Source organism: Trifolium pratense, linkage group LG7, assembly GCF_020283565.1.
Source record: "Trifolium pratense cultivar HEN17-A07 linkage group LG7, ARS_RC_1.1, whole genome shotgun sequence".
NCBI lineage: Eukaryota > Viridiplantae > Streptophyta > Magnoliopsida > Fabales > Fabaceae > Trifolium > Trifolium pratense.
Window position 1 is genome coordinate 8,077,382 of NC_060065.1, and position 24,376 is coordinate 8,101,757.

General features: G+C 31.1%; 1 protein-coding gene, 1 long non-coding RNA gene and 1 other non-coding gene across 3 annotated transcripts; 1 reads left to right on the plus strand and 2 right to left on the minus strand.

The window, feature by feature from the left end:
- Nucleotides 1-3,228: 3,228 nt before the first annotated feature.
- LOC123898576 lies at nucleotides 3,229-4,542 on the minus strand. Its single transcript, XR_006805348.1, has 3 exons — nucleotides 4,279-4,542; nucleotides 4,120-4,166; nucleotides 3,229-3,793 (listed from the first exon to the last, which is right to left on the minus strand). It is a non-coding gene; the product is annotated as an uncharacterized LOC123898576 (long non-coding RNA).
- Nucleotides 4,543-5,482: 940 nt separating this feature from the next.
- Nucleotides 5,483-8,984, plus strand: LOC123894879 (sedoheptulose-1,7-bisphosphatase, chloroplastic). The gene is made up of 8 exons (XM_045944973.1): nucleotides 5,483-5,915; nucleotides 6,038-6,157; nucleotides 6,460-6,645; nucleotides 7,170-7,251; nucleotides 7,364-7,585; nucleotides 8,065-8,165; nucleotides 8,268-8,339; nucleotides 8,557-8,984. Exons 1-8 carry the CDS (start codon nucleotides 5,817-5,819, stop codon nucleotides 8,836-8,838), a joined length of 1,164 nt encoding a protein of 387 aa, XP_045800929.1. The 5' UTR covers nucleotides 5,483-5,816; the 3' UTR covers nucleotides 8,839-8,984.
- A 607-nt stretch (nucleotides 8,985-9,591) lies between these two features.
- On the minus strand, nucleotides 9,592-9,664 carry TRNAR-CCU. The gene has a single exon. It is a non-coding gene; the product is annotated as a tRNA-Arg (tRNA).
- Between the last annotated feature and the right edge of the window lie 14,712 nt (nucleotides 9,665-24,376).

The window sequence follows — 24,376 nt, forward strand, 5'->3', positions numbered from 1 at the left end:
AATTTACCCAACCATTACAAATCCATTGTTTCATTTGACTGGTGATTGATTTTAGTTACAAAATCAATTCTGTTTAAAAATTGATATTTTAGATCTGAAATATAAAAGAGAGTTTATTTCATTGTTCAACATTTAAAATAATAAGACCCAAAATTAAAGAAGGAAAAAAAATGAAAATATAACAACAGAACAACTTGAAGGAAAAAAAAATAAAATTCAGCGCAAAAAAAAAAATTGGGGCTTCTCAGCGCAAAAAAAAAATTTAAGTAATCAAACCGGCGGTTCAGGAAAACCGCCGGTTCATCGGTTTTTTCGGTTTTTCCGGTTTTTTCCGGTTCCTACCGGTTTAACAGCATGGCCGATCTAATGTCTGGACCAGACCGGTCAGCCTCCGGTTCGCGGTCCGACCGGTCGGACCGGCCGGTCCGGTCCGGTTTTAAAAACACTGATACAAAGAGTTGTTGTTGTTGTTGTATTTTTACCAAGTATACAAAGAGTTGTTATTGGAACAACTCAATATGTTCTACCGCCCCCAAATTTTCAAAGCATGTTGAGGAGCCTAAAGTGATTTTTTCCTTAGTTTGAGTTTAAATATGGAGAATAAGTCTAACTAGTCAAACTTTGGGTTTAAATGTAGAAAAATGTAACTGAACACTACTTTTTGGTCCTGGCCTATATGAGTGCATTTCGGACGTAAGATCTGAAACTTAGTGATTTTGAAAGTTATTTTCCGAAGCATTTCAAACTAAAAAAAACGTAATTGCACAAAATATTTTTTGCACTATATTGGTACCATTAGGAGCGTAGGATTCAAAATTAAGGGAGTTCAAAAGTATCTTCCGAAATATTACGAGGGAAAAATTGAATTTTTGGGACCCTAAGAGTAATATGGGAGGCCAAAAAAGCAATTTTCTTTGTTGTTTTCCCCCTCGCCACCTTCATCGTCTTTCATATTCTATACATTTTACATATATTTATTAAGCTTTGTTTGAGTTTAGAGGAAAAGAGAGGCGAAAATTTTGAAAAAAGAAAGTGGAAAGGATAGAAGATTTTTTTTTTTTACTAAAGAATAGAAGATTTTTAATGGGCAGAATTTTGGAGGATTCATTTTTCTTTAAAATATAAAATTCTCACTCAAAAGTTGTATCGTCGGAAAAAATATATGAATAAAAACATTCATTTATCATTCCCTAAGAAAACACTTTCAAAAAAATGAAAGATTTATTTATTTGTTTCTTTATTTTCCTCACAAAAAAGCCCTCATTTCCTTTCAAAACTCGCGATCTTAGTTATGTGTCAAACTACCCGTTTTGGTAATTTAGGGGTTGATTTGTGAAAATAATTTAAATATTAAAAATATATAAGATAAGATGTACCCTTATAATTATTTAAAAACATATTGGATTAATAACACTTATACTCCTTGTGATCATTTAGATGAGTTTTAGTACTCCAGTAACTAAACTCACATTTAAAATGTAAAATCTCGAATTCAAACTCAAACTACTCACTACAACAAAAAAGGGTCTTTAATAGCGCTTGTTTTGACTTTTAATAGCGCTTAAAAGTGCTATTACTGCTACCGCTATTATATGTCTGAGTGGCTATAATAGCGCTTTAAAATGCTATCAAATATGGACATTTAATAACGCTTCTATTGAAAAGCGCTGTCATATGTAAACTGCCGTTGCTAGAGAGTGCTTCGGAAATTGGATTTAATAGCGCTTTATTTTAAAAACGCTATTATTGTCATATCTTTAATAGCGACCGAGCATAAAGCGCGATTATTAATCTTCATGTAAACAACATTTAATAGCGCACGTGCTCTAAAATGCTATTATAGGTCTACGTTTAATAGCGCTTTTTGAAACAAGCATTATTAAAGATCCTTTTTATTTTTTAAAAAAAAAACTTATTTTTGTCCAATTTTTTTTTTTTTTTTTTGATAATGCTTATCCAATCGTTTTTAATTAACAAGAGCTGCACAAATTTTATTAATCAGAAAATAAAACACACTATATAAGTCATTCAAACAATGTACCATACAAAATTTTGGTTAAAATTCTCAAACAATATAAATTAATATATATTACAACACTTGTATGATGACACAAGTAGAATGCCACTAATCACAGACATAATCACCACCCTATCAAGCACTTAACATCACAAAAAAAAAATAAAGAGAAAAAATTGATTGAACACGGTATGGACTTTGCAGCATCACAAATTCATCATATACAAGATCTCTCCTTCTCCTCTATGTTCATGTCTAAAACAGGCGTAATGGTTCTTTAATTTTCTTGTCCATTTGACTATATCATCCCTGGGAGCATCACAAAAACACCTCAAAATATAAACATTTCAATTGATTCAAGCAAAAACTTGCAATAACAAGAAACAAAGCAAGAATCTTAACATAAGCCTTTTGCCTTACACCTCAAATAAAAAGAAGCTTAAAGATAAAGGTTACTTGATACAAAGAACTAGCAACAACCAGGCAAAGCTATGCAAACCATACACAAGATCTCCGCCACGGTGCTGAATGAACCTGTAAAAGAAAGATCTAGCGCCTAAAACAGAGGCCAACGACTCAAATACCTATGTCCATTAGACCATGATTTATTATTGACAGCCATAAACTCCATTAAAACACCTGCGAAAATTACAGTCTAACAGAGCAGAAAATTTGCCACAGAGCAGAGAAAAAAGAACAAACTGAAGGGGAGCAACTTCGCTGAGAGGGTTTGAACTTTGAAGGGCGCGGTCTCACAATCGAGAACAAACTAATCAAAAACAAAAATAATTAACATAATAGAATAAAAAGGAAAGGGGAAAAACATAAAGTAACTAACAACCAAAAGCTCTAATATCAATTAAGAGACAATGCATAGAGAGAATCTACGGACACTAATTCCTTAAAGTAAATTAAAATCACTTGAAACAACCTATAACATAATTGAAATTAATAGCTTGATTCAAGGAAACTCTATTTTAAGTAAGGAACCATAGATATGAATAGAAAATATACCAAAATATTAACAAAAACAAGCTCATATAAGATAACAATGAAAGATTGAGGGTTCATAAAATCAAAATTCAGTTAGAGAGTGCAACTTACATCTTAGAGAAATGGGTCCGAGTTTATCCTTTAACACTTTCTCAATGACTTTAAAAGGAAGAGGAGAAACCTAAATTATCAAGATGTTCTAATTAGAAAGATAACTAGCTAGCCAAAAACAAAAACTAAGTAGACCTTGAATAGATGCATTGAGAACCACGCCTAGAAGCAATATAACGAATTCACGTGAGAAAGTAGGAGTCAACCTCTTTTTGCAATTAAGTTAACATTATTACAACAACCGATATAATTACATTGAGTTAACTACTATAAGCATTTCTATTATATGTCTAAAAGAAACACAAAGTGTTGACTATGACTGCCTAACAATTCCAATAATTACCACAACTCGGCAAATAAACACTAAAAAACCAAACACCACCCAAATAGCTATATACCAAGAGGCGACAGAAAGCACATAACTGCATACCCGAGGCACAAAAAAAAAACAGCAAAAAACAGCTCAAAAGTAAGGAATAGCAGCACAAAAACTCATCAGAAAATCTAGAACCGTTAGAATACACTGTAGAAAGGATTGCAAGCAAACGAAAATACAACAACAACAACAACAAAAATACCTTGACAAAATATCCCCGGGATCGCACGACCACTCACAGAAGGCACGGAGGAATATTCAAGCGACTAAAGCCCCATTTTCACGACAAGAAAATGCTAAACAATTTTCACAATTAAAAAAGAATCTGTTATTTCTTCATTTACTTTGAGGCCCGACTACAATTCATTTATTAACAAAATCAAGTTAAATAAAATACTTGTAATATAAACTAAATCAAGCACTCCATACAACTTCTAAGTAAATCAAAATTCTCATTTGAACTTTGAAAATCAACAATATGATGACTAATGCCAAAAAATAAGCTATATAATATTGCAAAACACATTGCCACTGCGCTCTATAACTAGCTTAAGTTATAAAAACAAAATTGAATGACCCAATAATAATCATCTCAAGATCCACATTAAGTAAGTTGAATTACCTCATTAAATAGAGTATTAAATTGCTTCATGTCCTTGTCAGCCAAGTCTAAGAAGATAGGAGAATCAAGAACGTAAAATTTATCTTAGATACATGGAACCATAAAAACAGGAGGGAAATGGAACTCCAGACAGGAGTTCAGAAGTAAAAGATTGAATACCTGCCATCGGAATGGGTAGATTGGGTGACAAATGGCCTCTGATGCTAGAGTTAGAAGTGAATATATGCTAAAAGAAAATACAGACTAAAAAATCATTTTACAACTGAGTTGAATATACAGTCTAAATGACAAATTACCAAACAACTATAAATATTTACTACATTTTGAAGCTAGTCATCAACACTAATTCATCCCAAAAATAATCATGCTGGAAATATTGATAGAGGAAGTACACTAAATCTCAATGTATCAGACACTTTTATGTAAAGTAACTACCAGATTAGTGGTTAAATAAAAAATAAAAAAACAAGTGAGTAGTGTGTAATACAAATGAAACTTAACATCAGTATGAAGCATAGAGAAAATACTACATCAGTATGAAGCACAGAGAAAATACTGGTGAAATCATGTAATAAAAAAAAACATGCTTGTACATACCATAAAAGTAATAAATAAAAAGCATTAAAAACTCACCAAGATATTGTAACAGTGTTAACGAAGACAGACTCTCAGAAGCACTTTTTGCGAAGCAATGAACAGTCCAACTTTCACATAAAACCATTTGTACAAAAATATTGGTTTTAGGGTTTCAATTTATGGGAAACAAATCAATCAATTTATGAGTTCTGGGTTCAATTGAGTTTTAGGGTTTGATACTGATTGAATCGGTAACAGGGTTTCAATTGAATTTTCAAAATTCTGAGTTCTAGGGTTCAAAGAGGGGACGATTGAGAGAAAGAAGGTTTCTGAGTTCGCCGGAGAGAAGAATGGAGGGTTGTTTAGGTGAACATGTTGGGGGAAGAAGGTAAAGAAGTAGATTGACGAGATAGTGGTGAGTTCGATGAGGGTAGAAGGTAGTTCGAGATTAACGAGATATTTTGGGCCATATTTTTATTTAACTAGGTAGAAAGTCCTATAATAGCGATTCTACAAAAAGCGCTAACAAAGAGATAACCATATAACAGCGTTTATCTAGAAAGCGCTATTAAACTTGTCCGTTTATTTTCGTTATCACCATATAATAGCGCCCGACAAAGTAACCGTTATTATAAGTCTATGTGTGTCATTTTTAATAGCGTTTTATTAAAAAACGCTATTAAATCAGCGCTATTATATGTCAAAATTGTAGTAGTGACTACATATCAATGTTCTTGCAGCTACCAACTGACTTATATAAACAGGACAAATCGTAGTTGCATTTGATAACAAGTGAAACCTTGATACACAATAACACTTGATACTTAAAAAACAATAGTCACAAACTAATTACAAACATAGGTGATAGCACTTCCCACCATATCTCTTCATATATAAGACCATAGCACAACCACATAAATACATGCGATGCTAAATATTTCATACCTCAAAAATGCAGTTTCATTAGCCTATCTACTCATCAAATGCCACGTGGCACTACATGCATAATTAGCCACATATCAATAATTTCTTGATATCCTTTCTTACTCTCTTTTTCTCAATGCAATAACAAACACAGCATCCTCAAAACTTTTCAACATAGTTTTTTATTTTTTGCAACCATGGAAACTAGTATAGCATGTTACTCCCGTGGTGCTTTTTTTCCTACTGTTTCTTCCAAACACTCCCTACCCTCTATCACTCCCTCTTCTACCTTCAGGGTATGTAGAAATTTAATAGAAGAATCTTAAAAAGTTTTTATGTAACTTTTTCTACGTGTGATATTATGCTTTTACTTAATTGAATAATAGAAAACTAACATGTTTTTGTAATGATGAGGCAGAATTTGAAAACAAGCTCTTTCTTTGGAGAATCACTTAGAGTGTCATCCAAATCAACACTGAAGTTTTCAAGAACAAAAGCTGCTTCATTCATAACCAAATGTGAAATTGGTGACAGTTTGGTGAGTTTTTTACATGTGCGCGGTTTTTGTGTAGTTGAATAAGTCTGTTTTGTGAAGAAGTCTCACATCGGTTGCGAGATGACCTGAATGTGACTCCCAATTCTAAGATGTTTGGATTGATTTATCTGAACTTATCTACTGATATAAGCAATTATGAGACTGTTTGTGAGAGCTTATGTAAACAACTTAGGACATATCTATTAGTTATTTTCAGCTTATTTTCACAAGCTCTTCAGGATAGCTTATGAAAAATGCTATAAAGTTTATATTGAAATAGTTTGACTTTTATGACGATATTGTAGGAAGAATTCCTGTCAAAAGCGACACCGGATAAGGGGCTGGTTAGGTTGTTGGTGTGCATGGGAGAAGCATTAAGAACAATTGCTTTCAAAGTGAAGACAGCTTCTTGTGGTGGAACACAATGTGTTAATTCTTTTGGGGATGAGCAGCTTGCAGTGGATATGTTGGCTAACAACCTTCTTTTTGAGGTTAGAAATCATGATTTTAGAACATTATATTTCTCCATACTTTTAGTTTATTCCAATTCATGCACATAGATTGGTTTTGGTCCAATTCCAACACAGGGGATCATAACATAAATGTGTGGCTTTTATGTAGGATTTTAATGTAAAATTGTGATATATGTAAAAATTGTTACGGAAATAATTGTCCAAGAAGTGTCAGTTCAGCTGTAAGAGTTTGACTTTGTAACCTCAAGGAACAGAGTTCTAATCCTCTCAGGGACAGTTGTAAAATGGTCGTTAGTAACACTTTAATTAATAATAATTTTCTCCTTCCCCAATTTTTAGTGAAAATTTTCTATGGAAACAACTCAAATAGTTTAGGAAAGGATACTTGGTTTTGTTATGATGTGGATTAACAATGAGCTTCTTTGATCTTGTATTGAATTGAACTCTTGACTTTATCTTCTTTCTTTAATAATAGTAGTAATGAAATTCAATTTTATTTGCAATGTGCAATGAAGCCTAAGTCACCAATTTTGTATGCACAGGCCTTAAAACACTCTCACTTCTGCAAGTATGCATGCTCAGAAGAAATCCCTGAGCTTCAAGATATGGGAGGTCCAGTTGAAGGTCTGCCATAATTGTACCAAACTGTCACTAAAAATATTAATCATGTCTGTTATACAAACATATCATTTTTTTGAGGCCATGCATTTCACTGAATATATGCAACTAATAACAGGTGGATTTAGTGTTGCATTTGACCCTCTTGATGGTTCCAGCATAGTAGACACAAATTTCACAGTTGGCACAATCTTTGGTGTCTGGCCTGGTGATAAGTTGATTGGAGTCACCGGAGCAGATCAAGTTGCGGCAGCTATGGGAGTTTTAGGTCCTAGAACTACTTATGTGCTTGCTATTAAAGGTTTCCCTGGTACTCATGAATTTCTCCTTCTTGATGAAGGTAAGATTGATATTTGATGCCTAATGATTTTCTCGCACTTATGCTAAGCACGGACCCGTTTGCTATGAAGCACGCATACAAACATCGGACACGACACAAACACTGACACGTCGACACCGATAATTTGAAAAAATGACATATATAATTCAGTGTAATCAGAAGTATTGGTGTCATGTCGGTGTCCGACACCAGGACACGCCTAATCCAAAGAGTGTCTGTGCTTCATAGGTAGTTACACTTTAGTGATATGTTCATTTTAACATGGAACATCTCAATAACTCTCTAGACCAAAAACTAATCGAGTAAATCAGCATTTTAGTCCTTAAACTTATAAAAGTCGGTCAATTTAGTCTCGTAAATTGAACAATATCAATCAATTTAGTCATAGAAACTTTTATTTGCTCATTTTAGAGACAAGTTAATTATATACAAGTTTATCTAAGCTTTATCATGACAAAATTATCTAATTCAAATTTCAGGAAAATGGCAGCATGTCAAAGAGACTCATGAAATTAGTGAAGGAAAACTATTCTCCCCTGGAAATTTAAGAGCTACATTTGACAACGCCAATTATGCCAAGGTCTATATGAAGTTATTATCTTATTTGAGAAAACTAAATTTCCATTGTTTGTATTTTGACATGTTTCGATGAATACTTACCCCTTCCTTTTTCATCCAATAGTTGGTTGATTACTACGTCAGAGAAAAATACACATTGAGATACACCGGAGGAATGGTGCCGGATGTCAACCAGGTTCATATCTCGGCACATTTATACATAATACAAAATTACTTCACTAACATTTGTCCACGTTGTGTCGCGTGTCAGCGTTTCCATCTATCTTTTATATATTACAAAAAAAGAAAGATAAAAACCTCTCGTACCTAATGATTTTCTCGCACTTATGCTAAGCACGGACCCGTTTGCTAATTTGGTATAATATGGCTTAAAAATGTCTTTTTATATGCAGATTATTGTAAAAGAAAAGGGTATATTTACAAATGTGACATCACCAACTGCAAAAGCCAAGTTGAGACTGTTGTTTGAGGTAGCTCCTTTAGGACTATTGATTGAAAATGCTGGAGGTTACAGCAGTGATGGTTATAAATCTGTCCTAGACAAGGTCATCGAAAACATTGATGATAGAACTCAAGTTGCTTATGGATCAAAGAATGAGATCATTAGGTTTGAAGAAACATTGTACGGTTCATCAAGGCTCAAGGGTGGTGTACCTGTTGGAGCATCTGCTTAAGCTGTTAACCAACAATTCATTTTCAATTTTTATATGCTTTGTGCAAAAGATATATATTGCTTATGTTTGAGACAATTATGTACAATATAGTCATAAATTCCATTTTTATGACTATAACTAAATATAATTTGTGTTGATATGGCCAATATCTAAGAAGCATCTAGCCTTGAAGTCTGCCTCTTCCATTAAGCATTTTAGAGTGTACACCGGTTGAGTTTAGCCGATGAAGCCCAAATGCCTAGTTTTGGAAATTGAAGATACGATACAACCTAGATACGTTAACAAAGAAAGAGACATTGATCATACTTCACTAATATATAACTATAATGATCACAATTTACAAAATATAATATATGTAATATGTGATATCAAAGAGTACCTTACAACAAACCTCCAAAACAGTTCAAGTTCGAGAGCTCTTGGTTAGTAGAACTGAATTTCACACAATTTGTGCACCAAACGTGGAATTCTTGTGCCGATCCCACGATAACGCAGAAATTGAATAGTTGTCGTAAGGAATTGACTCATTGGAGTGAAGCAAACTTTCAAAGAACACGGAAAGATATAGAGAAGTAAGGCGCAAATTGGAGTTGGCAAGAATTTAATTAGATGAGAAAATTGTTTTGGTATTGTGACGGCGATCTCAATGCAGTTAACTCAAGCATTTTTATGGAAGACTGTTATGCTCTCACTGCACCATTTTCGATTGTTGAATAATAGAAATAATAATATGAAAATTTTTAATTAAAAATTCGCGCCAGGTAGGGGTCGAACCTACGACCTTCTGCTTAGGAAACAGACGCTCTATCCACTGAGCTACAGGCGCTGGTTTTGATGTTATTTTCAACAGCAAGAGTATATATATAAATAAATTCAAGTTTATCAAAACAAATACCGTTATATATTCAAGCAACAACATGAAGTGTTTCAATTTTCAATTCAAATCAAGAAACACAACAACATTATGAGGTTTTACGGGCATGTTGTTTGTGTTTCTAGTGCCTAGTATTACAAACTAATAAATCTATAGGAATTTGAACCTTATCTATCTTATCCAATCTAATAAAAATAAGCACTCTCAAATGGATTAAATCAAGCAACACAACAACATATTAGAGGTAGAAAATATTGCAGAAAGTGTTTCAATTGAATCGCTATCGAGTTCAGCGGGAAGGTAATAATCAACATGAACTGAATCTCCTTGATAAGTAAGAGATTTTGTGTCAAAATATTATCTTTTTTGAATTCAACATATATCACAAAAGTGAGAATAAAATAATCAATAAAAAAATAAGATGAATATGCATAAAATTAGGAATATAGAAATAGAAACATAAACAATATTTTTCATTAAAAAAATACTATTAACTATTGATAATAATAATATAATAATAATATTGTTTCCAAAAAAATATAATAATAATACAATAAAGTTAATTACTAACAAATTTACTAAATTATCCTAAATATTCCTCATTAAATTTCTATTTTTTATTAAAAAATATATCTGAGACTATTATTTGTGAAAAATACATAAAAAATTGGATAATTTATCATTGATAATTATAATCAAATATATTCATTTAATAAGTTTTACAAAAAAAAAACACACAATAGTTTCCCTTTTATTTTAACAATATTGTATAACAATTTTTTAAATATTTTATTGGACTAATTAATTCAAATTTTAGAAATATGAGGGACCAACTTGAAATCTAAAATAAACATAAGGGATCAAATGTGCAATTAAGTCAACATTTTTTTTTATTTTAAAATGCAAGATAAATAATTTCCAGGCAAAAAAATTAATACGAGACTAGTAAATGTAAATGCCTAAGGGGAAAATTTGATGACCAAAATTGAAAATTGGGAAGTCAAAATCTAGCAACTATGAAACTTAGGATCAGTGACGGAGCCAGAAACTTTGAATAGTGGGAGCAACATTTAAGTAAACAAAAATATAATGTTAATAAGAAATATGTATGAGTGCATAAAATAACAAATAAATTGTGCCAAAAATCAACTTAAATATGAGTAATTATTAAATATTAAACAAGTCTTGTTTAAAGAAAGGGCAAACCACCATTTTAGTCCTTGAAAATGTATCTCGCTGTCACATTCGGCCTAGAATGTATCAAAATTGCAATTAGGTTCCTAAGTGTCTCTTTTATTAATCATTTTGATCTTCAAATCTGACTTTAGGTAGTCAATTTGGCACTCAAATGTATTTTACGTTAGTCATTTTAGTCCATAAATTTACTAATAAAAGAGATACTATGGATGTATTTGCAATTTCAATATATTTAAGGATCAATATAACAGCGAGTTACATTTCAAAAGACTAAAATGATGGTTTGCCCTTAAAGAAATGAAACTATATAAAAGAAAAATATAGTGAAGACACACTAGGTCATTTGTTTGTTGTAATATATGTATTTTTTCCAAAAAGAAAAGTATTTCAAACTATGCATTGCTAGGCACATATACATATATTACTAGTACATAGTAGCAAATTAAAATTGAAGTGGGGGCTCCTGCCCACACAGCCATGTACATGGCTCCGTCCCTGCTTAGGATGCCAAAATCTAGAACTGTCAAATGCCTAGCCCGACCCAGCCTCCATTAAGCAGGACAAATTCTAAAACTAGACATTCCTAGTTTGTTCTTATCAAAACAGTCATTAATAAACAAAGAGAGATCATTCCAAAATACTATGGAATCTAAGGACAAACCATGATCAGCCATAAGGCCAGTCACCTGGTTTCCTTCTCTAAAGATGTGAGTAAACTATACAATTCATTTAACTATTATTAAAAGCGGAAACCACTATGGATGAATCTTATTCTAACCAAAGAGTTCTCCAATTCCTCTTATAAGCAATCTCAATGGCTCTCATTGCACCATAAAGTTCAGCATAAATTGAGGATGCAACACCTAAGGGCTCAGCAAAACCATAAACAAAATCAGCTTCATGGTTCCTAAAAATACCACCACATGAAGCAATACCTGGATTTTCACAAGATGCACCATCAATATTACACTTTATCCAATTCAACAAAGGCGGTTGGCAATAGATTTCTTTGATAACCGGAGTTGTAAACATCTTCAAAAATATAAAGTTTCACAAGAAGCCATCTCATCTGAATTTCGTCCAACCCATCTCCAAGGTCACATACACACAGCCTCACCAAAATATAAAATCTTCACAAGAAGCCAACAAGGTTCCAACTTTGACTAGTTCTCTCAACCTCATATGAGTTGGTAGTGGTTCGGTGATTCTAAGTTTTGAGAGAGAGAATATTTTCCTTGAGATGATTGTTGGGTCAATGGAAAGGGAATGAAAAATGGAGCAAGATCTATTTTGGTGGTTTCATGGTCAGAAGCATTAATTCAGGACATGCACAAGTTTCTTTTTGTGTTCTTGGATTTTACTCAAAATCTTCTAGTGAGAGAAAGAGGTAATATGTTAGAGAGAATTTGTGGTGAGGGAAAGTGAAAGGTTCAGCGCTGCTGAAGAAGAGAGAATTCGTCTGTTTTCAACTCATTCTCACTATTTATTCAACCAAGTAGTCAATTGCAAATTATGCCCTTCAACTTACTAAAAGTCCAAATTATGCTCTCATATACTAAACATTCCAATTACTCATTAAATCATGTTTTTATCTTTTAATTGGAGTCTCTAACTAACACTAATTACTATTAATTAGAGTTGGGTTGTTACATTATCTCTCAAAAATACGTACTGACAAAGACTCCAACCCAAGTGGCAAGTCATGCTCAAAAGTATTTTAAAAGGCAAAAGCAAAGATTTGATGATAAGAGCAAAGATATTAAAAGGAAACCTAGAACAAGCATCCATGATACGATTGATTTTATTATGGGTATCGCATATACCTTATCTAATCAAGTGATTCAAGTCAACAATAATGATGCATCACTCTCATGCGCGACTTTCAACAAAGAATGTGATCAAGAGGAAAATTTGATTTCAAATCCACATGATATCTTTAACAACACTATGGAGATGAAGTTGAATGAGCAAGTGATTCAAGTCAACAATAATGATAAATCACTCTCACCTGAAATTCTCAACACATAATGGGATCTAGACGATATCAAGTTTACTAAGGAAGATTTTTCGATTATAAATGACGTGTTGAATGAAGATGGATCACTCGCATCGGTGACTTTCAACAAAGAATCTGATCAAGAGGACAAATTGATTTCAAATCGATATATGATAGTTTTCCCAACATTATGGAGATGGAGTTGAATGAGCAAGTGATTCAAGTCAACAATAATGATGCCTCACTCTCATACGGAATTCTCAACACAGAATGGAATCTAGACGACATCGAGTTTATTTTAGACAATTGATTTAGTTTTTTTTTAATTTTTTACGCAACTGCACTCTTTTCTCCTTCATTATGGTTTTATCCCTTAGGGTGTACATGTGAAGGTTTTTAACGAGGCAGTTGTTCAGCACTACATGATTGTTTACTTGGGTATTGGCCTAGTCCCCCAATATTCTTTTACTTTTTATTTTAATATATTTTATATAGTGTGCTGCAAATGATAGATGGTAGTATTGGGGTGCCAACCTAGTTGAGATGTCTTTACTATCATATGATGCTTTTGCACTCTATTTTTTGCTAAAAAAAATGAAGTGACTATATTTACGAAAATTTGATTTTGATAATAAAATATTCCTTTAAAGTGTAAATGTTGGCCTAAATTAATACAACATATAACAAAATATAATCTCATAAATACAACAACATTGAATTTTTTTTTACATGCAGATTTTTAAATTTATTAAAATATGATTCACTTAGGATCTACTTCAAATATATATATCTTCAACCTCTTTTCCGCGAGGTGATTTGTCTTCTCAAACTTCCACATATTGGATAGCATCAGTTACTCACGTTTTTAAAGAAGTGAATTGTTCTGCATATTCATTTGCTAATTAGAGTCACTTTATCCGTTTTTTATTGGATTTTAGTCGATGCGACGTAAAGGTTACTGTGTTGCCTCCATTAATTTCATAAATTTTATTTACTTTCTATCAAGTAAAAACATTATTTAATACTCTATCCGTTTTTTTTACTTGTCATTTTAGGAAAAAAATCAAATTAAGAAAGTGTAATTTTGCACATTATCTTCCTATTACACTCTTATTTTAATTCACCAATAATTTTTTTTTGTTTTTTGCAAACACTTTCTCTTTTCAATATATTTGATATACTATGTACAAAAAAAAAATTAAGTACAAAAAAAAAAAAATTAAAAAAAAAAAACTTTAGTTTTCGAAATATATACTATTAAATCTTTTACTTTTGTTTTTGTTTACAATGAGTTGAGGATCGAACACAGGACCTATAGCGTGCTATCCAAACCTCTCACCACTAGACCTAACCTAGTGGCTTAAATTACTTGAAGTTTTAGAAAATTTTATTTTTTTCAAATTACTTGTCGTTTTGATAATTTAAGTTTATATTTTGTCTATTATACCCTCATGTAAATTCCAAACATTTAGGAGTAGTTGTTGAAACCGAAAAATATTTAATATATATTTGACAAGCTAAAGTTTTTTTTTTGGTACATAACATTTTTTTTTGGTACATAACATATTAAATTTATTGAAAAGAGAAAGTTTGTGCAAAAAAAAAAAAAATAAATATTGGTGAATTAAAATAAAAGTATAATAGGAAAATAAGGTGCAAAAATACACTTTCTTAATTTCTTGTTTTTTTTCTTCTAAAACGTCAAGTAATTTGAAACGGAGGAAGTACAAAATTAATCCTAAAAATTCAAAATTTAATAAATGGCAATTTTTTTTCAAGTATTAAAATATGGATACTGCATTTCCGACCCCAATAAAAATATTGATACGGCATTAATTCCATGAATATCGCTAGGTTTTTGGGAATCCAATATTCGCGCTAAATAAAAATCGAACCTACAAAGTACAAACTTCTGTTTAAGAAACAAACGCTCCATCCACTGAGCTACAAGTGCACAATTTATTACTAATGTTCAACAGAATATATCTATCTAGCTAAATTTTCGGATTACAAGCTAATAAAAAAAATTATTGTAGAGTATACATAAAGTTTATCAAAAATAATTGTAGGATATATCTTTTTTTTTTTTTTGAAGCAAAAGTATATATCATTTATCAACGTAATATCTTATTTTATACTATATTATAGGTAAGTTTGTTGATTTTGTTTTACCATTCAAACGAAAATCTATATATTAATATTATACTATTAATTAAACTCTATGCCACCACTCAATTTTCAATTCACAGATCAAGCAACACACAACAACAACGCACAGATGAGGAAAGTGGTGCATTGGACAGATGATGAACACATGTGAGCATTTTCTATTCTTCAGACGTTTTTTGGAGGGTCTTTTACATGGTTATAAGGGAAATTGGAAAGTTATCTCTCAAAAATACGTAGTGACAAAGACTCCAACCCAAGTGGCAAGTCATGCTCAAAAGTATTTTAAAAGGCAAAAGCAAAGATTTGATGATAAGAGCAAAGATATTAAAAGGAAACCTAGAACAAGCATCCATGATACGACAACTATTGATTTTATTATGGGTATCTCATATACCTTATCTAATCAAGTGATTCAATTCAACAATAATGATGCATCACTCTCATGCGCGACTTTCAACAAAGAATGTGATCAAGAGGAAAATTTGATTTCAAATCCACATGATATCTTTACCAACACTATGGAGATGAAGTTGAATGAGCAAGTTATTCAAGTCAATAATAATGATAAATCACTCTCACCTAAAATTCTCAACACAGAATGGGATCTTGACGATATCGAGTTTAATGAGGAAGATTTTCCGATTATAAATGACATGTTGAATGAAGATGGATCACTCGCATCGGTGACTTTCAACAAAGAATGTGATCAAGAGGACAAATTGATTTCAAATCGATATGATAGCTTTCCCAACATTATGGAAATGGAGTTGAATGAGCAAGTGATTCAAGTCAACAATAATGATGCCTCACTCTCATACGGAATTCTCAACACAGAATGGAATCTAGACGACATCGAGTTTATTTTAGACAATTGATTTAGTTTTGTTTTATTTTTTACGCAACTGCACTCTTTTCTCCTTCATTTAGGTTTTATCCCTTAGTGTTTACATGTGAAGGTTTTTAACGAGGCAGTTGTTCAGCACTACATGATTGTTTACTTGGGTATTGGCCTAGTCCCCCCAACATTCTTTTACTTTTTATTTTAATATATTTTATATAGGGTGCTGCAAATGATAGATGATAGTATTGGGGTGCCAACCTAGTTGGGATGTCTTTACTATCATATGATGCTTTTGCACTCTAGTTTTTGCTAAAAAAAATGAAGTGACTATTTTTACGAAAATTTGAATTTGATAATTAAATATTCCTTTAAAGTGTAAATGTTGGCCTAAATTAATACAACATATAACAAAATATAATCTCATAAATACAACAACATTGAATTTTTTTTTTTCATGCAGATTTTTAAATTTAATCAAAATATGATTCACTTTGGATCTACTTCAAATTTATATATCTTCAACCTCTTTTCCGCGAGGTGATTTGTCTTCTCCAACTTCCACATCTTTTATATTATAAGTTTGTATACAGTATACACAAGCAAACTCTAAACCCTAATTTGTTTTTCCTGTTTTCCCTCCATTTTATCTTGCAATTTTTATTAAAAAATAATACAATTTTGTCTTGACTAGGATTCAAACCCGCAACCCTTCAATGCAATACAATATTTCCAACCATTATGGCAAGTATACCAATTGTGATTAAAATTATGTGCAATAATTGATAAGCACCATCAATTTTAAAAGTATATCATATCAAAATTATTGTTGACTATATTATTCATCACGAAATATTTTTATGTCTTTCCTGATCAATGATTTTTTTTCTACCGGATCATAAATTTAGAGAATAATTATCATGTGAGATTTGGAAAGTTATTATCACGTGTAATTTGGAAAGTTATTATCAAACTCAATTTTACTAAATCAATTTTTTTTGCAATACAACCAAACACAATTATAGTCATGTCACTAATCACATTCATTATTTTGTTTTTAATATTGCAGATTTAATATTAACCGATGATTAATTGATATAATATGTGTAGGATATTTTCTATGTAATTTATTTTTAAGTTATAATTTTAAGAGTCGTTATATGATTAATATTGTTAGTCATGCACATGTTTCATATTGATTGCTTAGTCAACATAGCCGTTCCTATTTTATTGCTATTATTACTCATCAATCCTAATTAATAAGGAATCATGGGTTTGCACCGTTGTGACATCTAAGGATCAGGTGATAACATTATAAGAATGGGATATAGAACTATGGAGAATAAGGTGAACAACAGAGAGAAAAATGATGAGTAGATTATATATAAACTAAGTTCCCATGAGCATCCAAAAAGTAGTTCTTGAGACCTTGCTAATTCACGTACAGTGCTAGCAAGAAGTGACTGTTGTATCCTGGAGGATATTAGCTATGAGACCAACTGCACCGAGTAACTTACCTGTGGTGGCGAAATATTCTTAAGCCCAGTGCATTGCACGCCTCAGTCATCAAATCGATAAGTTCTTCTTGCTCTATATATTTTATTTTATTTTATTATGAGTCTATTTATCTGTAAAATTAATTTCTCTTATTTATATTAATTAAATAATTCTATGTCATATTTTTCCAACAATCTTAAGAGTATTTAATTTTGAATTTGCATAGAATTATTATTATAAAGTATATTTGTTACTAATTCTATTTTTAGATTTGTTTATGCCGCTGCTGATGAAAGATGATTGGAGTGACATGTTGTGATGATTTTGACCACTAGTTAAAACTGAAAAACTGTGAGCAGTATAGCAGCTTGGTGAACCTGATGGGAAAATAGTGAATAAATTTCTGAAAGTTGTACCTTGTATATTTCATCCAGGTTCTATCTATTCTACCTTGTTTAGTTCTCTTTGTTTAAAGATGATTTATATGTCCTTGAGTGTCAATTTGTGCCCCTATGAATTGGGGGATATGAATACTTAATTTTTGTGGAAATTATATGATTGTGTTGAATTTTTCCGAAAATATAGTAGTGTAGTTGAAAGGTATTAGCATTTTTTAATATATACTGATCTTACTTATACTTGTTTACAATGATATATGTGGGTTGATATATGAACTTGTATTTTTTATGATTGCTGCCATATGTGGAATGCCGTGTCTTTGCTATGCCTTTGAAAGGGTAATTAGTTGCACCATTATATCATCTTAGTATATAGTGTTCACAAATTTATTTGTTATTCGATCATGATAATAGAAGAGTTTTGGTGTTCATGGCTTAAAATCTCAGCAGAAATGCATGTGTAGGAATTTGTGATATTATTTAGTCTCAATAACTTGATTAATGGAGTTAATTATTAATTATGTGAAAATTGATATGACTTTTATAACTGGAAAAGTAAAATTTTGTGGGTATAAAATTTATTGATATGTGCACTTCAATTTGTGTAAAATGGTTTTTGATTGGTGAATTTAAGCTAATGTGTATGAATATCAAAAGTGTGATAATTTTTTACTTTATGGTTGAAATATTATTGCGTTTATTTTGCCTAATATCTATAGTATGTACTAATGATAATTTGAGTGATGCAACAAGTTTTAGTTGCCATTGAAGCATAACAATATTGAAATTTGGCAACATTGAGTCTCTCCCTATTCAAAGAAAGGATAGTTGCATCTGTTATGTATTGAAAAACCATTCGACATATTTGAGTCCAAGATTTTAATATTTAAGAGATATTATGAAATTAATATAGAAAAATATATATATTGTGGAGTATCCATTGTATTAGAATGATACAATGATGATTAATAAAACTTTCGATAAGAAAATAAATATTTGCGTGGATTAATTTTTCCAATGTGGGGGTTTGTCGCTTGGAATTTTTTCAAGTAGACTTGGATAAATAATTTGTTTGGAAACTTAATTCTACCAAATGTGGGGGTGTTGTCACTTGAAAATTTTCAAGTAGACCTATACCAATAAATCTAAATATAGATTTAATTTCTCTCATAGTGGAGATGTTGTTGCTTAGAATTTATCTAAGTAAGCCTATGATAATAAATCATAGATGTGCATTTGAAAATAAATGATGAAATACTGATTAAGAGACGTCTTAGTCAATGTATTGTGATTTTGTAAAACAGCGCGTTGTTGAGTGATATATATAAAGGATCCGGTGATAATCCCACTGAGCATGAAACTAGTGGATGATATATACATCGAGGGGGATGGATTTATGTCCAATACAAAAATTGAGAGTGATGGTAACCCAACATAGATTGTGAAAATTCGCAAGGCTATGTTCATATGGGTAAGAACAAGTCACTTGTCAATTTAAGGGGACACTATCCAATTTCTATTTGAGTTCATCCCTATGGTGTAGTATGGTGTAGGATAGTGTATACTACAGCGTTGGAGGTTGAGTTCTTCTCTTAATGAATCTATAGCTCAAAAATGAGTGGTGTGCTTGACTGTGGTGTACACTTGATAGATTCACCTATATGAGTGTTGAGGTGAGGCCGCCTCTATGAAAGCTTGGGCAGACTTTCTAGAGCCACTCATGAAATCTAGGAATAGGTGCAAGGCCAAAATGCACCACACCGCGTTGAACAACTTTGGACGAGAGATCAATGTGAGTGATGAAGTCACTGTTTCACATACGGAATGAGGTTCATAGAGGTTATAATCTCACCGACATTCTAGTGGATCAAATTTCATTTGCTCTATGTACTAGTTCATAGTCCAAAAGACACTAGTGCTTATGCGTTGATTTTTCACGCTCTTGGGAACACTTAATACTTAAAAAACTAAAACTTTAAAATAAATTGTGGGGGATTGTAGGATATTTTCTATGTAATTTATTTTTAAGTTATAATTTTAAGAGTCGTTATATGATTAATATTGTTAGTCATGCACATGTTTCATATTGATTGCTTAGTCAACATAGCCGTTCCTATTTTATTGCTATTATTACTCATCAATCCTAATTAATAAGGAATCATGGGTTTGCACCGTTGTGACATCTAACGATCAGGTGATAACATTATAAGAATGGGATATAGAACTATGGAGAATAAGGTGAACAACAGAGAGAAAAATGATGAGTAGATTATATATAAACTAAGTTCCCATGAGCATCCAAAAAGTAGTTCTTGAGACCTTGCTAATTCACGTGCAGTGCTAGCAAGAAGTGACTGTTGTATCCTGGAGGATATTAGCTATGAGACCAACTGCACCGGGTAACTTACCTGTGGTGGCGAAATACTCTTAAGCCCAGTGCATTGCACGCCTCAGTCATCAAATCGATAAGTTCTTCTTGCTCTATATATTTTATTTTATTATGAGTCTATTTATCTGTAAAATTAATTTCTCTTATTTATATTAATTAAATAATTCTATGTCATATTTTTCCAACAATATGCACTAGCAGACCAATTGTGATTTAAATTATGTCCACAAAGTGTTAAGCTCCATCAACTTTCATAGGAAAGATTTCATACGACAATTAAGCACCATCAATTTTCATTGCACAATTTAAACAATTAAAAACCGATAATCTCTTATATTATAAGCTTGCTAACATAAGCTAACCCTAAACCAAATTTTTTTTCCCCTCATTTTCTCTTTCTTTTTATTGCAGCTTTATATTAAAAATATACAGATTTGTCATCGAACCTGCATCTCTTACTTACAATAAAACCTTTCAACCGCTAAAACATGTGCTTCAATTATGAAAGAATTTAGGAATCCTAATATGTTAACCCTGTTTTCAATAAATTTGAACGGCGGAATTAATCACAATTTTTATTTATTTATGGATGTCTACTTAAGTTTATGTTCTTGATTACGTCTTTAATTTATTTTTTTTAACCTTTAATTATCATCAATTTTTTAATAAGTAAACAAAACGATGGGGTTCAAAAATTATTTAAAAAATATATAAAATATAAAATAAGCACATAAACAAATATAGAATAATTAGTCTATGAAATTCCATATACTACTCTTATTGAAAATGCACTTTGAATTTTTGTATTTTATTTTTTATTGTTACATATTACACCTAATTAGAGTGAAAGTTCTAGTATTAGATAGCATCAGTTACTCACGTTTTTAAAAGAAGTGAATTGTTCTGCATATTCATTTGCTAATTAGAGTCACTTTATCCGTGTTTTATTGGATTTTAGTCGATGCAATGTAAAGGTTACTGTGTTGCCTCCATTAATTTCGTAAATTTTATTTCCTTTCTATCAAGTAAAAACATTATTTAATACTCCCTCCGTTTTTTTTTTACTTGTCGTTTTAGGAAAAAAATCAAATTAAGAAAGTGTATTTTTGCACATTATCTTCTTATTATACATTTATTTTAATTCACCAATAAATTATTTTTTTGCACACACTTTCTCTTTTCCATAAATTTAATATACTATGTACAAAAAAAAAGTGTTAAGTACCAAAATAATTTTTTTTTAAAAAAAAAATCTTTAGTTTTCCAAATATATATTAAATCTTTTACGTTTTTTTTTTGTTTACAATGAGCTGAGGATCGAACCCAGGACCTATAGCGTACTAACCAAACCTCTCACCACTAGATCAAACCTAGTGGCTTAAATCTTTTACGGTTTCAACAACTACTACTAAACAATTGGAATTTACATGAGTGTATAATAGACAAAATTTAACCTTAAATCATCAAAACAACAAGTAATTTGAAACAATTTTTTTCTAAAACGACGAGTAAAAAGGAACGGAAGGAGTATAAATTTAAAATGTTGGAAAAATATTATCTGACATAGAATTATTTCATTAATATAAATCAAAGAAATATTGGTACAAATAAATATGATACATCATGAAATAAAATTGATAACATAATAAAATAAAATAGAATAGAGAAGAAGAAAAGCTTATCAATTTTGACTGAGGCGTGCAAATGCACTGGGCTTAAGAGTATTTCGTCACCACAGGTAAGTTACCCGGTGCAGTTGGTCTCATAGCTAATACCCTCCAGGATACAACAATCACTTCTTACTAGCACTGCACGTGAATTAGCAAGGTCTCATAGAACTCTTTTTGGATGCTCATGGGAACTTATTATTATATTTGCTTGTTAATTTTTCACCCTCTTTTGTTCTGCCGTCCTTACCTCAATATATAGGCCATCTATTATTTTCCTAGAATCCACTCTCATATGTTAACATTGTATTTTTCTCTTCTTCAAGCCAAAGTGTAACCGCCCCCTTAAAGTCATTACATATATCATTAAGGGATGTTAATAATAATAACATAGCATGTAAATAGGAACGGCTAGCAATAATAATAACAATATTAATAATTAATAATAATAATGATAATACTTTAAAATAAATTATTATAATAAAATTATAACAATCCCCCACAATTTATTTTAAAGTTTTAGTTTTTTAAGTGTTCCCAAGAGCGTGAAAAATCAACGCATAAACACTAGTGTCTTTTGGACTATGAACTAGCACATAGAGCAAATGAAGTTTAATCCACTAGAATGTCGGTGAGATTATAACCTCTATGAACCTCATTCCTTATGTGAAACAGTGACTTCATCACTCACATTGATCTTTCGTCCAAAGTTGTTCAACGCGGTGTGGTGCATTTTGGCCCTGCACCTTTTCCTGGATTTCATGAGTGGCTCTAGAAAGTCTGCCCAAGCTTTCATAGAAGCGGCCTCACCTCAAAACTCATATAGGTGAATCTATCAAGTGTACACCACAGTCAAGCACACCACTCATTCATGAGCTATAAATTTATTAAGAGAAAAACTCAACCTCCATCGCTGTAGTATACACTATCCTACACCATACTACACCATAGGGATGAACTCAAATAGAAATTGGATAGTGTCTTCTCAAATTGACAAGTGACTTGTTCTTACCCATATGAACATAGCCTTGCAAATTTTCACAATCTATGTTGGGTTACCATCACTTTCAATTTTTGTAGTGGACATAAATCCATCCCCCTCGATGTATATATCATCCACTAATTTCTTGCTCAGCGGGATTATCACAGGATCCTTTATTTAGTAATTCAACAGCTGTTTCACAAAATCACAAAGAATTCATTGACTAAGACGTCTCTTAGTCAATATCTCATTTATTTCCAAATATACATCCATGATATATTATCATAGGTTTATTTAGATAAATTCTAAGCAACAAACATTTTCACAAAGGAGAAATTAAATTTATTATATAGGTCTACTTGAAATTTTCAAGTGACAACACCCCCACATGTTGTAGAATTAATTCTCCAAGCAAATTATTTATCCAAGTCTACTTGAAAGAATTTTCAGCAACAAACCCCCACATTGAAGAAATTAATCCACATAATTATATATTAACGAATTTCACTAAACATCATTGTATTAAATTATTTTAATACAATAGATAATTCAGAAAATACCATATTATAGTTTTATGGTATTTCTCAAATATTTCATGAGTGACAATCATGTTCATGTCTACTTTAGAGTATTTCTAAGCAACAACATCTTTATCACATATATATATATATATATATATATATATATATATATATATATATATATATATATATATATATATATATATATATATATATATATATATATATATATATATATATATATATATATATATATATATCTGTATGAACTTCTCAACAAAATATATCCTCAATCCACTTCAAATACTGCTCTACAAATTTACATGCTTCAATAACACCAAAATAATACTGCATCACTTGAATAATAGTTAGCGGACAATATATACATAGAATTGCCAAGTGCCATAAAATAATTAGACTAACAAAACTGTGTTATACCATAAAAATTTAACTTCACAGCACAAACATATACGCAAATGTATGCCACTGTTTCGGTTTTATATCTCATTACTAATTTATGAAACTTTTAGTAGTAAACATACCTCACTTCTATGCTCAAACCATAGAAAGAAAACTTCATTTTTCAATGCCACAATATAAACAAGCTAATAAATCTTTATTATAGCATATAAACTTCACATCTCAAATTTATATATTCACTGTTCCGTTGAAATTATTTACTGAAGAGAAAAGTTAACTCTCATTGACCAAAACCAATAGTTTTATTATTAATCATCATTGTATTATTCTAATACAATGGATACTCCACAATATATATATATATATATACTATTCTATATTTTACTTGTGTCACTTAGTTTTAATTTTGATTTTCTAAAATTTGAATTTTTTTTTTAAGAACAATATAGCGAAAACTCTGATAGGAAAAAATTACAACCTCAACGAGCAAATGTAAAATGTTACAAGTAATCGAGACAAAACATATACAAATTCATGAAAACATAAACTTGATTTAAACTACAAAAAGATAAACTTGTGATTATCACCAT

Bases quoted from the DNA above. Each gene is read 5' to 3' on its own strand.
- LOC123894879 (XM_045944973.1), top strand. From the start codon at position 5,817: ATGGAAACTAGTATAGCATGTTACTCCCGTGGTGCTTTTTTTCCTACT. The intron at 7,252-7,363 runs GTCTGCCATAAT...AACTAATAACAG, and splicing joins TATGGGAGGTCCAGTTGAAG to GTGGATTTAGTGTTGCATTT. The intron at 8,340-8,556 runs GTTCATATCTCG...TTTTATATGCAG, and splicing joins TGGTGCCGGATGTCAACCAG to ATTATTGTAAAAGAAAAGGG.